Genomic DNA, 12,589 nt, shown 5'->3' on the forward strand with positions numbered 1-12,589 from the left:
CTGTCGGCAGATACCCAGGCACAGTTGCTGGACATGCTGTTTGATGTGGAGCACCTCTTCGGTAAACATTTTGAGTGGTCTCTAGGAGTAGTTTACCTGACAAAAAAAGTTACATTAGAGCTACAGGAAGCCTAGAGGCATCAAACTCGCAATGAATGGCTTCTAAGATTTCTGCAAAGCAGTCTCCTTTACAATCTGGATTTTCAGTCTCACCTTTTTACTGCAAGCACAACTGTGCCATACCCTGACTGGGCCCTGGTGTCAATAAAATGGTCAAAGTAACTAAAATAAGTTTGTCAAACAGGTTCTACAATACTCCGCAACAAAGCTTAGCAAGTTGGTGAAGATAACAAGCAACGACTAAGCACCATGACGTAGTCCTCATATGTGGCCAAGTGCAGCAGTCCACTTTTGGGGGATGATACAATCACAAAACCACTCACTAGACCATCAAAAGTAACAGCATCCTTTACAGCTCCAATGTCATCTTCATGTCAAATACGATGGCCACATCAGCCGTCAGAAGCACTTTGGGTTCAGAACACAGGATCTGTGTTCCATATAACCCATTGGGACTGAGGAGGACCTCCACAAGTCAGAAGAGGCCAGCGCATAGTCAAAGACTCTGTCTCAAATCATCCAACCAAGCGACTTTACCACCTACCCCGCTCAAGGGTCCATAGTCAGCAGTCTTTTCTATATTAAATCTAGGCTTTCTGGCTTTCAGTATCTATTTGTTGTGAATTCCACTGTGTTTTTTAGTGTATTCCAATGTTTTTAAAAAGCATAAAAATCAGTGGTTATCAGTGTCAGTTCTTTTTTTGCTTCATTAAAATTATGGGGATGTTTTTACATTACTTATAAAACATTTGGCTTTTAATTCCTTCCGTCCTTCCCTCCCTCATCATTCCCATTATACATTTTTCCTTCCTTCCTGCTCCTAACTACCTTCTCTGTACCTTTTCTTTGAATTTGCTCTTACTAGTAACTTTTCATTATTTTCCTTACCTCCATGTCTGTCTCTTTTCCTATTCCTCAAACTCATCTTTCTAGCAGTCCAATTCGACCCCTTGTGAAGGATGTGCATGGATGGAGAGTTGTACCTTACTAAAATTTGATTGTAGCAAATAAAACATTAAAGGTGGGCACAAAACACATATTCCTGCTGCTCAGTTCTTCAGACAAATGACAAAGCTCCACTGAATTAAGCTTTTATACATATGACATGAAGTACATATTGTGAATCCTCAGTGTTCTGGTATTGCTAGCCACTATCACAATACCATGTTCTTTGTCTTGAGGTACCAAAAAAGGAATGGGCTATTACATTTTGTATTAGTGTTGTTTTAGTGTCTGATCTGTCCCTATTCCTGAACTATCCGATCTCAGTGGCAATGTCTGCTAAGGAATAAATAGGCATACTGTTAATTATAGGGTCCTTGGTAACACTAAATTCTGCTGCTGTATAAAGAACCTGCAGAAGTAGCTTTTTTGTATGCAGGCTCTGAAATGAGTCTGTGCACCTATTTTGATCAAATTGTGTGGTTTGCAGCACATACTAGGAAAAACAGAGCAGTGGTTGATTTTCATCTTTCTGAGCTGCACAGTCAGAAGCTTATAGACAACTCATAGATATTCTGAGTTAATCTAGGCAGAACAGTTTCAGAAAGACCAGCACATGGACCCTTTCTGGTCCTGTGCATGGTTGCGGAAGATATTCTTGATATGACCCTTGCTCTTCTGTATGAAAGGATGCAGCTCCTATAGACATGCTTTACAAACCATTAGAATATAAAACTAAGAACAGAAGTGTTGGGTACAGCGCTTTATGGAAGGTTAGTGGTTTAGACGCGTCGACATGCACAGTGATCTTTGTTGCGATCATCCTGATACCTGTTTTTTCAGAAAATATAACTTCGTACCCCTCAGTGAAGGATAATGACATCATGGTGGTGCCTCTTTCCTTGGACATAATTAAGTTGTTAGCCACTATGCAGCATTGTGCAGCAAACAATAAGCTGAAGTCACATGAGGTGAGCAATGATCCCAAAATAGGGGTGGATATAGGTGTAGTGAGTTCAGAAACTTTGCAGATGCCCAAAAGGTTATATTAATTACCTAATTTGACATCTATGACCATGATGGGAGCACCGATCTCAGAAAATTGCTTATATCTAGAGGGTACATTTGTATTGCTTTGACACCTGAGGATAACAAAGAAGAAAAATCCGGTATTTCCCAGTTTCTACTGAAAGGCAAATTATTCCTTTGGTTGTGTTTTATCTGTTATAATCAGTTTTAACTGAAAACCGGAAACAATTATTACCCTAAATACCCTACAAAATAGTAATGCAAGGATTGTCACAGAGGCTCTTCACAGTCGCCCAGCGTATCGCAGCGCCAGCAATATGCAGTGTGAACCCTCCTGGCATGGCTCTCTGCAGTCATCTGGCTTAGCTACCTATGTTGCCTATGTTTCGTGGCTGCAGCAGGGAGCATCTACAATGAGCAGCAACAGGCAAATTGTTTGAGTCTTAAACTGGTAAAGGGCACCATAGCTCAATAGCTCTGCTGTCGCAAGAGTCCCTGAGTGACCTGAAGTGCCCGATAGTCTGTAATCTTCCAACGTCGGTAACCATTTTCTCTCCTGATTCTGTTGCATGATCATTTCTCCATACATTTGGAATGCCGATGTAATGTCCTCAAATTCAGTACTGTGTATGATTTAATAGTGAACTGTGACAGAGTAGCACTAGAGAATCACCTCTTCATGCTCTGGTTACTCATGCCTTACTCACATGCTTGCAGCACTTGGGGCCTGCCGAGTTACTCTGTTACAGACATGAGTGATATCCCATCTGTCTTATTAAAAGTGCGTTATATCCTGTGTCACTTTTAATAAGGTGGATGGGATATCCATCATGTTTGTGACGGAGTACCGGTCCACCAAACTCTAACAAAGGCCCACCTCATGTCACTGTGAAGAACAACTCACCTTTGAGCTGCTTCTTACAGTTGGCCATACCAGCAGTCAACAACACTGCTCTTGGCAGTGATTGTCACATGCAAGCAAAACTAGTTCCCCGGTGTTCTCGCACCCTATTTGCAGGGCTTAATTTGAGCAGGTGTTTGCCAGGACTCAGCACAATAATTCATTCTAATGCACTGGGGCTTAATGAAAGTAATTGTATTCATGCACTCTGCAACGGCCAGTCAGCTGTAATTGTTGCATGATGAAGATGGTGCTATGAAGCGGATGCTTTTAGCTCTTCACTAAATCTGTCCATTCGGGCAGATGGTGCGTCTTCACTACTTGGTTGTACGACAGCTTAGTTGAACCTTTGCAGGCTCTCAGTCTTGTCCAGGTTCAGGTTCTATAGTGTGCTGTACCACCAGCTAAAAAGGTCCTGAACAACTGTATAGTAAAGGAATATTTTGCAGCAATATCAGCACACATGTAATCTCCTGACCAATTACCTTTATTCAAAATGCCTCTACTTCTGAAACCATTCATGTTGCCACCACGGGAACTTAAAACTCTGATGGGTCCCCCTTTGATCCCATGCTCTCTTTCCACCTAAATTTCCTTTCCTGAAAGGTAGCTTTTTTGGTGACATGCCTCAACCATAGAAGAGGGTGAGTTGCAAACCCTTTGACTTATGTTCGATTCATAGTGTTCTCAAAAGACGGGGTTTTTCTGCAATTTAAACCCTCAGTTTGGCCTGAGGTAGCAAAGCAGTTTCATATGTCATGGGGCATCACTTTACCTACCTTCTTTCCTCCTTCTCCTCACCCCCGAAAAGTAGATAAAAGGCTATACAGGTTAGACCTTAGAAGGGCTCTTAGCTGCTATATCTACAGGACACGTCCTTTCAGAGTACACGATGATCTCTTTCCAGCTTTTAAAGTGTTGTAAACAGGCAGGGTAATTAGGAAACAGAACATTTAAAGAAGAATTTCCCTTTCTGTTAAACTCTGTTAGGAGTTGGCCGGTAAATCGCTTCCAGAAAGTTTCCAAGCTCATTACTCCTGGCATGGTTGCTTTTTCAGCTCCCTTGTGGAGAGTCCCAATACAATTCTCCTGCATGGCCACTGCCTGGTCTGTGGTGCCCTGATTCCCAAATCACTATTGCTTGGCGACAGAGGCAAAAAATGAGACACAGATGGGGAAAGCAGTTCTCTAGGGATTTCACTGTAAATTTCTCAGCTGGTGTTCTCATCCCTCGCCGCTCTGGGTGCTTGGGGAGTGGTGTATATAAGGGGAAATATTAATGCAGGAGAGGAGTTACTTACTAAAGTAATATTCCAGTTGAAAGATATGACCTAACCTGCAAATTACTTACCATCCTCCTACCTCCTCTGTCAAGGAGGTGTGAAATACTATTTTTATTTTTATTTGCCATCCATAGTCTTTTAATGGGGTGTGGGAATGGACAGCTCAAACATCAGTAGCATGCTTAGGGCCCAATGCTATACAAATCTATTAAATTGGCATACTTGCAGCAGGTGCACTTCCAATGATGAGCGTCACTGCTACTGACGCCAGTCAATACCAAAAGGCACCAATGACTTCATATTTCTAGAAAGATTTTCCAGATCCAGGCTGGTGCCCCTAACATCAGTAATCTGTGGGAGCTGGCAAATCCATCAGAAAAAAAAGTTACAGTAAGTAACGGGTTCTTTAAAAAAAAAAAAAATCCTTAAGTCTACATTTTCACTTTGTCCATGTAATGCCACTGAAAGCTCCAAGTTGGTCTGCATGGACTTCATGTCCTAGCGCACTGAAGAGACATTTGTGTGTGTGTAGAGGTACATACTTGTGTTAAATAGAATTATCTTCTAGTCACTGGCAGCACCTTTGAAATATTACTGCTACCACTGTGACATTCTTGAGTTGCTTCCATGGCAGGAGTGTGTTCTTGTTTTATGAAGATCCCACCAAAATTCCAGTTAATTGATCTCATTGTCTGCTGTTTGTTTTCTCCACAGCTGCTGCAGATCCCTCTGTGGGCCAGACTCAGACTGTATTTACCACTGAAGCCTCTAATCAGATGCAGCAGCTATACCATCATGGTGTCCAGTATGATGTCATTACGTTGGAGGAAGAATAATGCCATTTGTACCACGGGTTCTATGATGGATTACAGTTTTTTGTTCGAGATTGTGAACTTTGATCGATCGACGGCAGAGAAATGTTACCCTACGTTTTAACTGATAAAGGCAATCGTCTTCTATGAGCTGAGAAAACCCATCATCTGCCTGAAACTATAAGGCTTTAATAGGAGGTCCTTAATTGCATTAGAAGCCTGCAGCTATATGACTTCTAAATACTGGTATAACAGACCACCAACCATGGGATTGCGTCTGCACGACATCATCACATATGACTGAGTGACTCCTTCCATCACACTGCATCACGGATATAGCACTGTTTAATGTCTTCCTGAATGCCATAGTCTGTATATTGCGTGCAGTAGTTTCTGGGAGATTTTCCGATCTTGCTTGTAGTCAAGGCAAGAGAAGGACTATCTGCATCAGCTAGGGGTTCAAATCCAACAGAAAACGTTGTATGTAAATTGGATATCGGAAGATTCAGGGTGATCGAGCCATCATGTTGAGTGTCGAACAGGAATGAATGCTGGATAGGTGTATTACCACAGAGCATGATATGTGACGAGTGCTAGAGTTTCCTAAAAACGCTTTTGAAAGGCTAGTAATGAAGAGCCCAATGTAGGATTATTTCTTTGAATACTCTGGTAAATATAATTCACAAGGACATGTAGGAGGTGTGCAGGCAATTTCTTGGTGTCCCTGGGACTGCTCCAGGTGACTAGACGCAACATGAAGTGTTGTCTGTGGGCAGCCATGTATGAGAATTAGGTTTTGATGGGATAAAAAGGATCTTCCAGCAAAATGCAGCTAGCAGTACCGTTAGCACCTGCTAGAAATTCAGACAGTGATGGGTCACAGACACCATTAGGTATGAGTGCATCCTTGCAATGTTCTTAGGAGAAGACATATGACAGAGGATGAACTGGACATTATATGGGCATTGTTCACTAACGGATGCTGGTTATCATTTTAAAGTCATAGATCCAGACCAAAACTCCCTTAGGTAATAAACCACAAGCAACGTCTAGTATTTATTAATATTATTATATTCTGTAAAATAGTGTATAACACAAGAGGTTGGCTGCCGAGACCGTCTTGGAATCATCTAAGAACTGAATTGATTGGGGAATCAATGGGTGTTAGGAAAGGCTGGTATTTGGGCTTTTTGGTGGTACTGAGTGTGGGGACAGGTAAGGCTAAGACATAAATTACTATGTTTTGATTGCGTCATAGTAATGTTCTCGTAGCTGCAATATAAAAAGAGCTCAGGTGGTAGTAAATTGTGGAATTTGTTGACAATGACAGGAATTGCTGGAACCTGGATCTTTTCCTGGTGGTGAACTGACGTAGAAGGATCCAGTTGCTGAGTGGATCCTGAAGAAGGGTAATTTTAATTGAAGCATCGGTCTCTGAGAGGTCTCATGGAGTACCACAGGAAATGCTGGGTGTTGAGGGGTCTCGTGTAACATGAATAGCTCTAGTTGGTTAGAGGTTGGGGAAGATCACACCAAGCGTTTGGTATTGCATGATCCGTACTTAGTGTTAAACAAAAAGGAGTCCAGTAGACATATTACAGATGGCAGATGTAAGGTGACAAAAGGTCACTGATTAGATTGTAGATTCTTACAAACAAATGTGGCATTTGTTATGTTAGTGAGAAAAAAAAGGAATCTGACTATCTTGGCAATGGAGAAACATGCAAGAGAGACACCAAAGTGACAACAAGAGCGTGTTTATGACACAGTAATTGCATGAACAGACTAACTGTAACTGTGTTTATAAAATCCAAAACCTATAAGGTGCAGTCAGGGATTGGTGAAGTAGTGATGGAGCTGATGTAGTGGGTAAACACCAGTGCTGTCCGTGAACGTCTAGCACAGTATTTAATTTCTGGTACGTCTACTGTGAAGATGTCCACATGTGTTTCAGCCTTGATGGGTACAAAATAAAGACTTGCAATTTTATCGGGAATTAGAGAAGTAAGGGCCAGGTGCTTGACGGATTTTATGATTGCAAACCTTGCAGTTTGCAAAATCACGGGGTTTGCAACAGTAAAATACCTTTATCTAATATACAAAACCCATTCATGAGTATGAAAAGTTAAAGTAGTTTGGCGAGCCATACCGAATCGCAGTTTGGAAGGGTGTACAAATTGAGATTGGGCATGCAATGTTTCATTGGTTTGCAAACGCAGTTATAGTTGCAACCCATTGTACAGTTACAGATACCTCTTGGGACCCCTTCTCTTTTTTAATTTGTGTTGTCAGCCTCTTGGGGAGTAGGCAGTGGTCTTGGGGAACAATGCCCGCTCCTGCTGATGTTTCCCGAATTGAAGCTTATTATTTAAAGCAGCACAGGTTCTTTAAAAGCTTACAGGATGCTTAAAACACACAAAGGTTTCAATTTGGAAATTCATACAAAGATATGGTGATCTGCTATTTTTTAAGGTTTAGGTTAAAATGTGCAAAAAATACATTTTTTGCAGCATATGCAACGTTCCAGTGATACCCGAATTTGTTGTAGAGCCCATATTTGTTTATTTACAATTTAATTTAATTCATTTGAATTCATTTTTCTCATTCACATGACAATAATATATATCTATTTGATAATATGCTATGCAGTTAATCACTCTGGTTAAGACACTTGCAGAACTATTGTCATCCGTGATATGTCTACTGGTCCCCTAATAGTTTTATTGTAAAATACATAGAGTGCCAAGGGAAGAGCCAAGTGCTGAAGAATCCAGATAAAGAAGGCACCTATTCTGTATACACAATTGCTTCTAGCATCTGTTTTGCACCTTTCACATGACCAAGGACATCTCAGTTGAATAAGTGTCTTGATTCTTTAGCCTAAAATCCATGAGGTCTAATGAAAACAACAATCAAGAAGATACTGAATTTTTTATATATGCAGTTGGATTTCAGATTGTATATTGAGATATTTTCTTTATAAATATAGGAAGTCCGAAACCTGATTGTAACATATTTGTATGTATGTATATATTAAACCTTAATGATGTATGTGTCATTGAGCAGAGACATAATATATTTTGGGAATTAAAAGTAAAGAAACCAATGAATGCATATTTTTTCAGAAGCTACACGTTTCTCTTAATGAATGAAGTATGAAAGTATATCGTCTAGAGGTGGTGAGGAATCTCTGGCAGTTGGGAGATAGCAATACAATGTGAACGTCTCTTTCCAATACTTTAGGGATAGCAGAACTTTACCAGAGTGTGAATGACAGAACATTGGCCGAGCCGCATGCATCATATAATGTTCGTCCATGGTGTGCCCTTTCTGTTCTTCGATGTCCTATAGCAGCTGTTGAGCAGCATCCTCCCATCACAAGGTCTACAAAACCCTCAAGCCATTGATGGTGATTTTATTTCTTTTTTCTTTGTTTGCGAATTGCTTTCTTAGATCGTGCTAGTGACCAGTTCTCCTTTTTTGTTCTCCTGCTGTTTTTCCAGTAACCTCTGTTGTTTTTCATGTTTGTGACTTCTTCATAGCCATCACACAGCCATTGCTTTGCTAGCAATGTTTAATGTGTACCCTGTAAAGGGTGGTCTCAGACATTTACATTAAGGTCAGAGGGGCTGATGCCTTCAGTATTAGGTTTTGAAGGCAACAGTGTATCTTAATTGCATTTTGTTTATCTTCATGTATTACAGGGTTGTTTGCTGTACACCATTAAATAAGTAGTTCTCTGCTCTCATTTATATGGCAGTGCTACTGTGGAAAAGAAAAATGGCAGCATCCATTTTGGTACTGTCTATAAAGTAAGCCATCTTGTACTGTAAACTATACAGAATGAACTTTGGAGATCGCCACTGTGTTAAGTGCCTTTTGAGGGCATAGCCATAAAGGCAACCCTATGAGTGGGTGTTTTATAAAGATAGGAATCCTAAGCCACTCAGGAGCTGGCCACAAGTTCTTTGGCTGATACTCCTACCAGAGGTAAGCTTGTTGGCCCCTTTACTCTTCTTCTCATTGTGTGCAAAAGCCTGAAGATTGCTCTCTTAGCACCACTTTTTCCCAGTCACACTCCAAGGACATTTCCTCAGTATTTGAGTCTGTGGAATATCGTACCCAATTCTATCTCCTCAAAAGTAGTTTTCTTCCTCTAGGTTTTTTGTACAGAAGGGATTACAGTCCTGCTCCAGACAAGATCTTCATTAAGATTAAAATCTTGTGAGTCTTCTGCACCCTTGTATTCAGTGCATTTGAGAAGTAAGCTGAAACACCTTTGTCATACTAGACACACAGGATATTGAACTTTTTGCTCTTGGACGTAGCTTCCAATTCCACTTAGCCATTAATTCTATGTCTTTAGAGCGCACAGAGTGTACGCTGTAACTTGTTTTCAAAAGACCTTTAAACTTAAAATACTCAATATTTTGAATAATTGGATCACTTGACCTCGGTTACAAATAGATCCTGTTGTCAATGTCATTTAGAAAGATTGTGTACAGCTGCTTATTCCACGCTCTCAACTTGTACCCTATCTTCACCTGGCAATCTGTTTTCTTTTCAGTGATTAATCCATTTGGAGTATAAAATAATTTAATCAATCATTTCAAAAGATAGAAGATAGTGGGGGGTTTGATTTTGAGATATTTGACCTTCCCTCAGTTTCTGATGTTACTCTTCCATCCCTGGATGCCTGGGTGGAAACCTTGTTTATTTTTACATGTCTTCCGGACTCATTCCTGTCAGTTTGGTGGTGTACGGCCCTGGCTTCAGAGACTGCCTTCTTAATTAATCCTTTAACATATTCAATAATAGTATCTAAAATGAAGGCTAGAACATTGATTCCTCTTGGTCCTTTGCTTTGAGAAACCATCTTGTAGTCTCCTTCCTTGTCCAAAGGCAATGCATATATGCACATTCCCTTAAAATAACTAAAGTTAGATCAAAATTAAGGTTAACTTCGTGCTATCACTGGGTTCAAACAATACCTCTAAAAGGCACCAATTTCCACAGTTAAAGCACTACCTCAACACCTTTAATGTGTGTGTGTGTGGTGAAACTTTTTGGGGGATATTTATTTTGTTAAACAAATCTTTATATTTGTTGTTTCATGAGATGTTTGTAAAAATGTAGAAATTGTTGGGTTTTTCTTTTTTTAATTAGGTGTAAAAGTTGTTGCTAGGATGTTATGGCCTGAATGTGCAAAGAGAGAATAGTGCCTCAGCAGCTCATAGCTGATTTGGTGCCGTGTTCACAATCACAAGTACAGTATTAGGGCAGCTGTCATCTGTTTTGGGCTTCCTTTGGCAACAAAATAATGTGGGATGAATGATGACTGGACTAGCCGACAATTAACCTAGCGCCGTCAGGAGCTCTTTTCACCCTCATGTTTTTTGAGGAAGAGGGAGGCATGGGGCAGCTGTCCAATGTCCTGTTCGGAATTGCAAATAGAATGCCAGGGCAGCTGTGGCCTATCCTTATTCACTGCCATTCTTAGAGGGTGGAGAAGACTCTGGGCAACTTTCAGACTGACCTGATGCCTGTTCAGAATTGTCCCTTGCCTCCCTAGGTTGAAAGATTTTGAGGAGGAAAGTAGCTCACACTGAAAATCTTGAAAATAAGTTTAGTATGGGCAGGAGTTATTGGCAGCACATTATGGGTTGGTATGTTGTAAGAGTAAGGAAAAGTGCTTGAGCAGCTCATAGTTGCCCTGGTGCCGTGTTTGTAATTCGCAAACACAGCCCTGGTGCAGCTGTATCCTGCTCAGGACAACTTGAATCACAAGACAATGCAGCCTAAAGAGGACTGAGGCAGCTGTCAGCTGCCCTGCACCTTGTTCACTATTGTGAACAGCAGGAGACCAGGTGCAGCTGCCAGCTGTCCCTGGCATTCTTCACTCTTATCTTTAGATGGTGAGGCAGGCTTGCAATAGTTGACCCAGTGCCCTGTTCTCAAGTGTAATGGTAAGTTGGAGTGATGTGATTTAAAGGCCCTTTGATATTTGGATCACTCATCAGCCTGTATGACAAGTAAGGGAGACATCTGCTTCAGTGGGCGCTTCCAAGACCCACCCATTTTAGATTATTGTAATATTGGCTTTCTTAACAGGCTTCTTTTTATCGTTTCCTACCAATGTTGATAAACATCGGGCGGCGCAGTGAGTTAAGATGCACAGTCTTAATTATGGATGTACACAGCTCGAGAATAATCCTTTATTGTACAAAGGGTACAATTTCTGCAGGATTGAGCCCAGATATTTGATAAGAAGAACCTAATGCAAGCTACTAGTAAGGTTTTGGATACATTCAAGGGTAATTGGGAAATTTTTTACTATTTAGCTGAATATTATAGGATCTTTCGTGAAAACTGAATGGTCTGAGAGCAAGAAGTCTAATGTTTTCTCTAGGGAATTCCGATACAAACTCAAGGAAGCCATAGCTGCAACTGGCCTACAGCCTGCTATCTGTAATTACTTTATACATTTAGCTTTAAGGTTAGATAATAGATTACTAGCGCATATATCTGAAAGAAGGAGAAGAGGCATCCAAGTATGATCAGAGAAAAGTAGAATAATTTGCAAAGCATAAGAGCCCCCTTGACAAAAGAGAAGATGAGGAGAAAGAAGAGCTGGTTGATCTGTTGCGGCAAAGTGGTACAACTTACAAAACAATTAAGGCAATGCAAATCGCAGGACAATGGAAACTTCAGTTCTCAATCGTGAACCACAATGACCTTTTGAAGAGAACCACAAAACTTGTTCCAAAAATGGAGATGGTGCCAAATATGCAACACTCTTCTGTGCTCATTTGATCTTGGTCACTGACGTTTCTTGGGGCGGGAGAAAAAGCTATCCCAGAAGACACTGTCATGGATTATGGGGCTATGTGTGACTTTATTGATATAGCCTTTGTAGAGACTCTAGGAATTCCCTTTCTGTTCAAGCATAAACAAGCACCTGTTAGGTCTGTAGAGGGGTCAGCATTGACCGCCTGACCTAACTGTTTCCTGTTGCACCTGATTAGGGTCAACAGATGTATCATAATTTAAAGTAATTGGAGGTATGCCTTGAATAATTATGCAAACTCTGCCCTTTAGTTGAATGGATGCCCTACAGTTCATTTTCAGTTCCCATATTGTTGAGGATGACATTTAAGGGAGGTTCCAGTATCCAGGGAAGAGTGGTGATCTGTGTATGCTGGGCTCCCCTTAAATAGTGCCTCCATTCCTCAAAGGCAGCTTTTATGGCATAGAGTTACTTGATGGTGAAAGTATTGTGCTTTGGTCAATATCCTGAAGGAATAATGCAAAGGTTAGTATCCTGGAGCTGACCAGTCTCAGGACGTCTTTAAGAAACTGTAGCTCCAAAGAAAACATAATGCATCTGCTTTAACAACAAAGGACCACGTTACATCTGGAAGGCACATTATCAGTGCCATGAAGAAACTCTTTCTCAGGAACTGAAAAATTTTGGGCAAAGACCAACATGATGCCAGCAACAG

The 12,589-nt window shown here is 40.8% G+C and overlaps 1 protein-coding gene across 4 annotated transcripts in view; it reads left to right on the plus strand.

The window, feature by feature from the left end:
- Positions 1 to 8,193, plus strand: part of ZNF335 (zinc finger protein 335) — a 357,780-nt gene extending 349,587 nt beyond the window's left edge. For all 4 annotated transcript variants that reach the window (XM_085619363.1, XM_085619366.1, XM_085619364.1 and 1 more), the window contains one exon: positions 4,990 to 8,193. In XM_085619363.1, the coding sequence (XP_085475489.1) occupies positions 4,990 to 5,111 (122 nt within the window). In that variant the 3' untranslated portion in view covers positions 5,112 to 8,193. The remainder of the gene's footprint in view (positions 1 to 4,989) is intronic.
- Positions 8,194 to 12,589: the final 4,396 nt, after the last annotated feature.

This window comes from Triturus cristatus, chromosome 7 (genome assembly GCF_964204655.1).
Source record: "Triturus cristatus chromosome 7, aTriCri1.1, whole genome shotgun sequence".
In the NCBI taxonomy this organism is placed as follows: domain Eukaryota; kingdom Metazoa; phylum Chordata; class Amphibia; order Caudata; family Salamandridae; genus Triturus; species Triturus cristatus.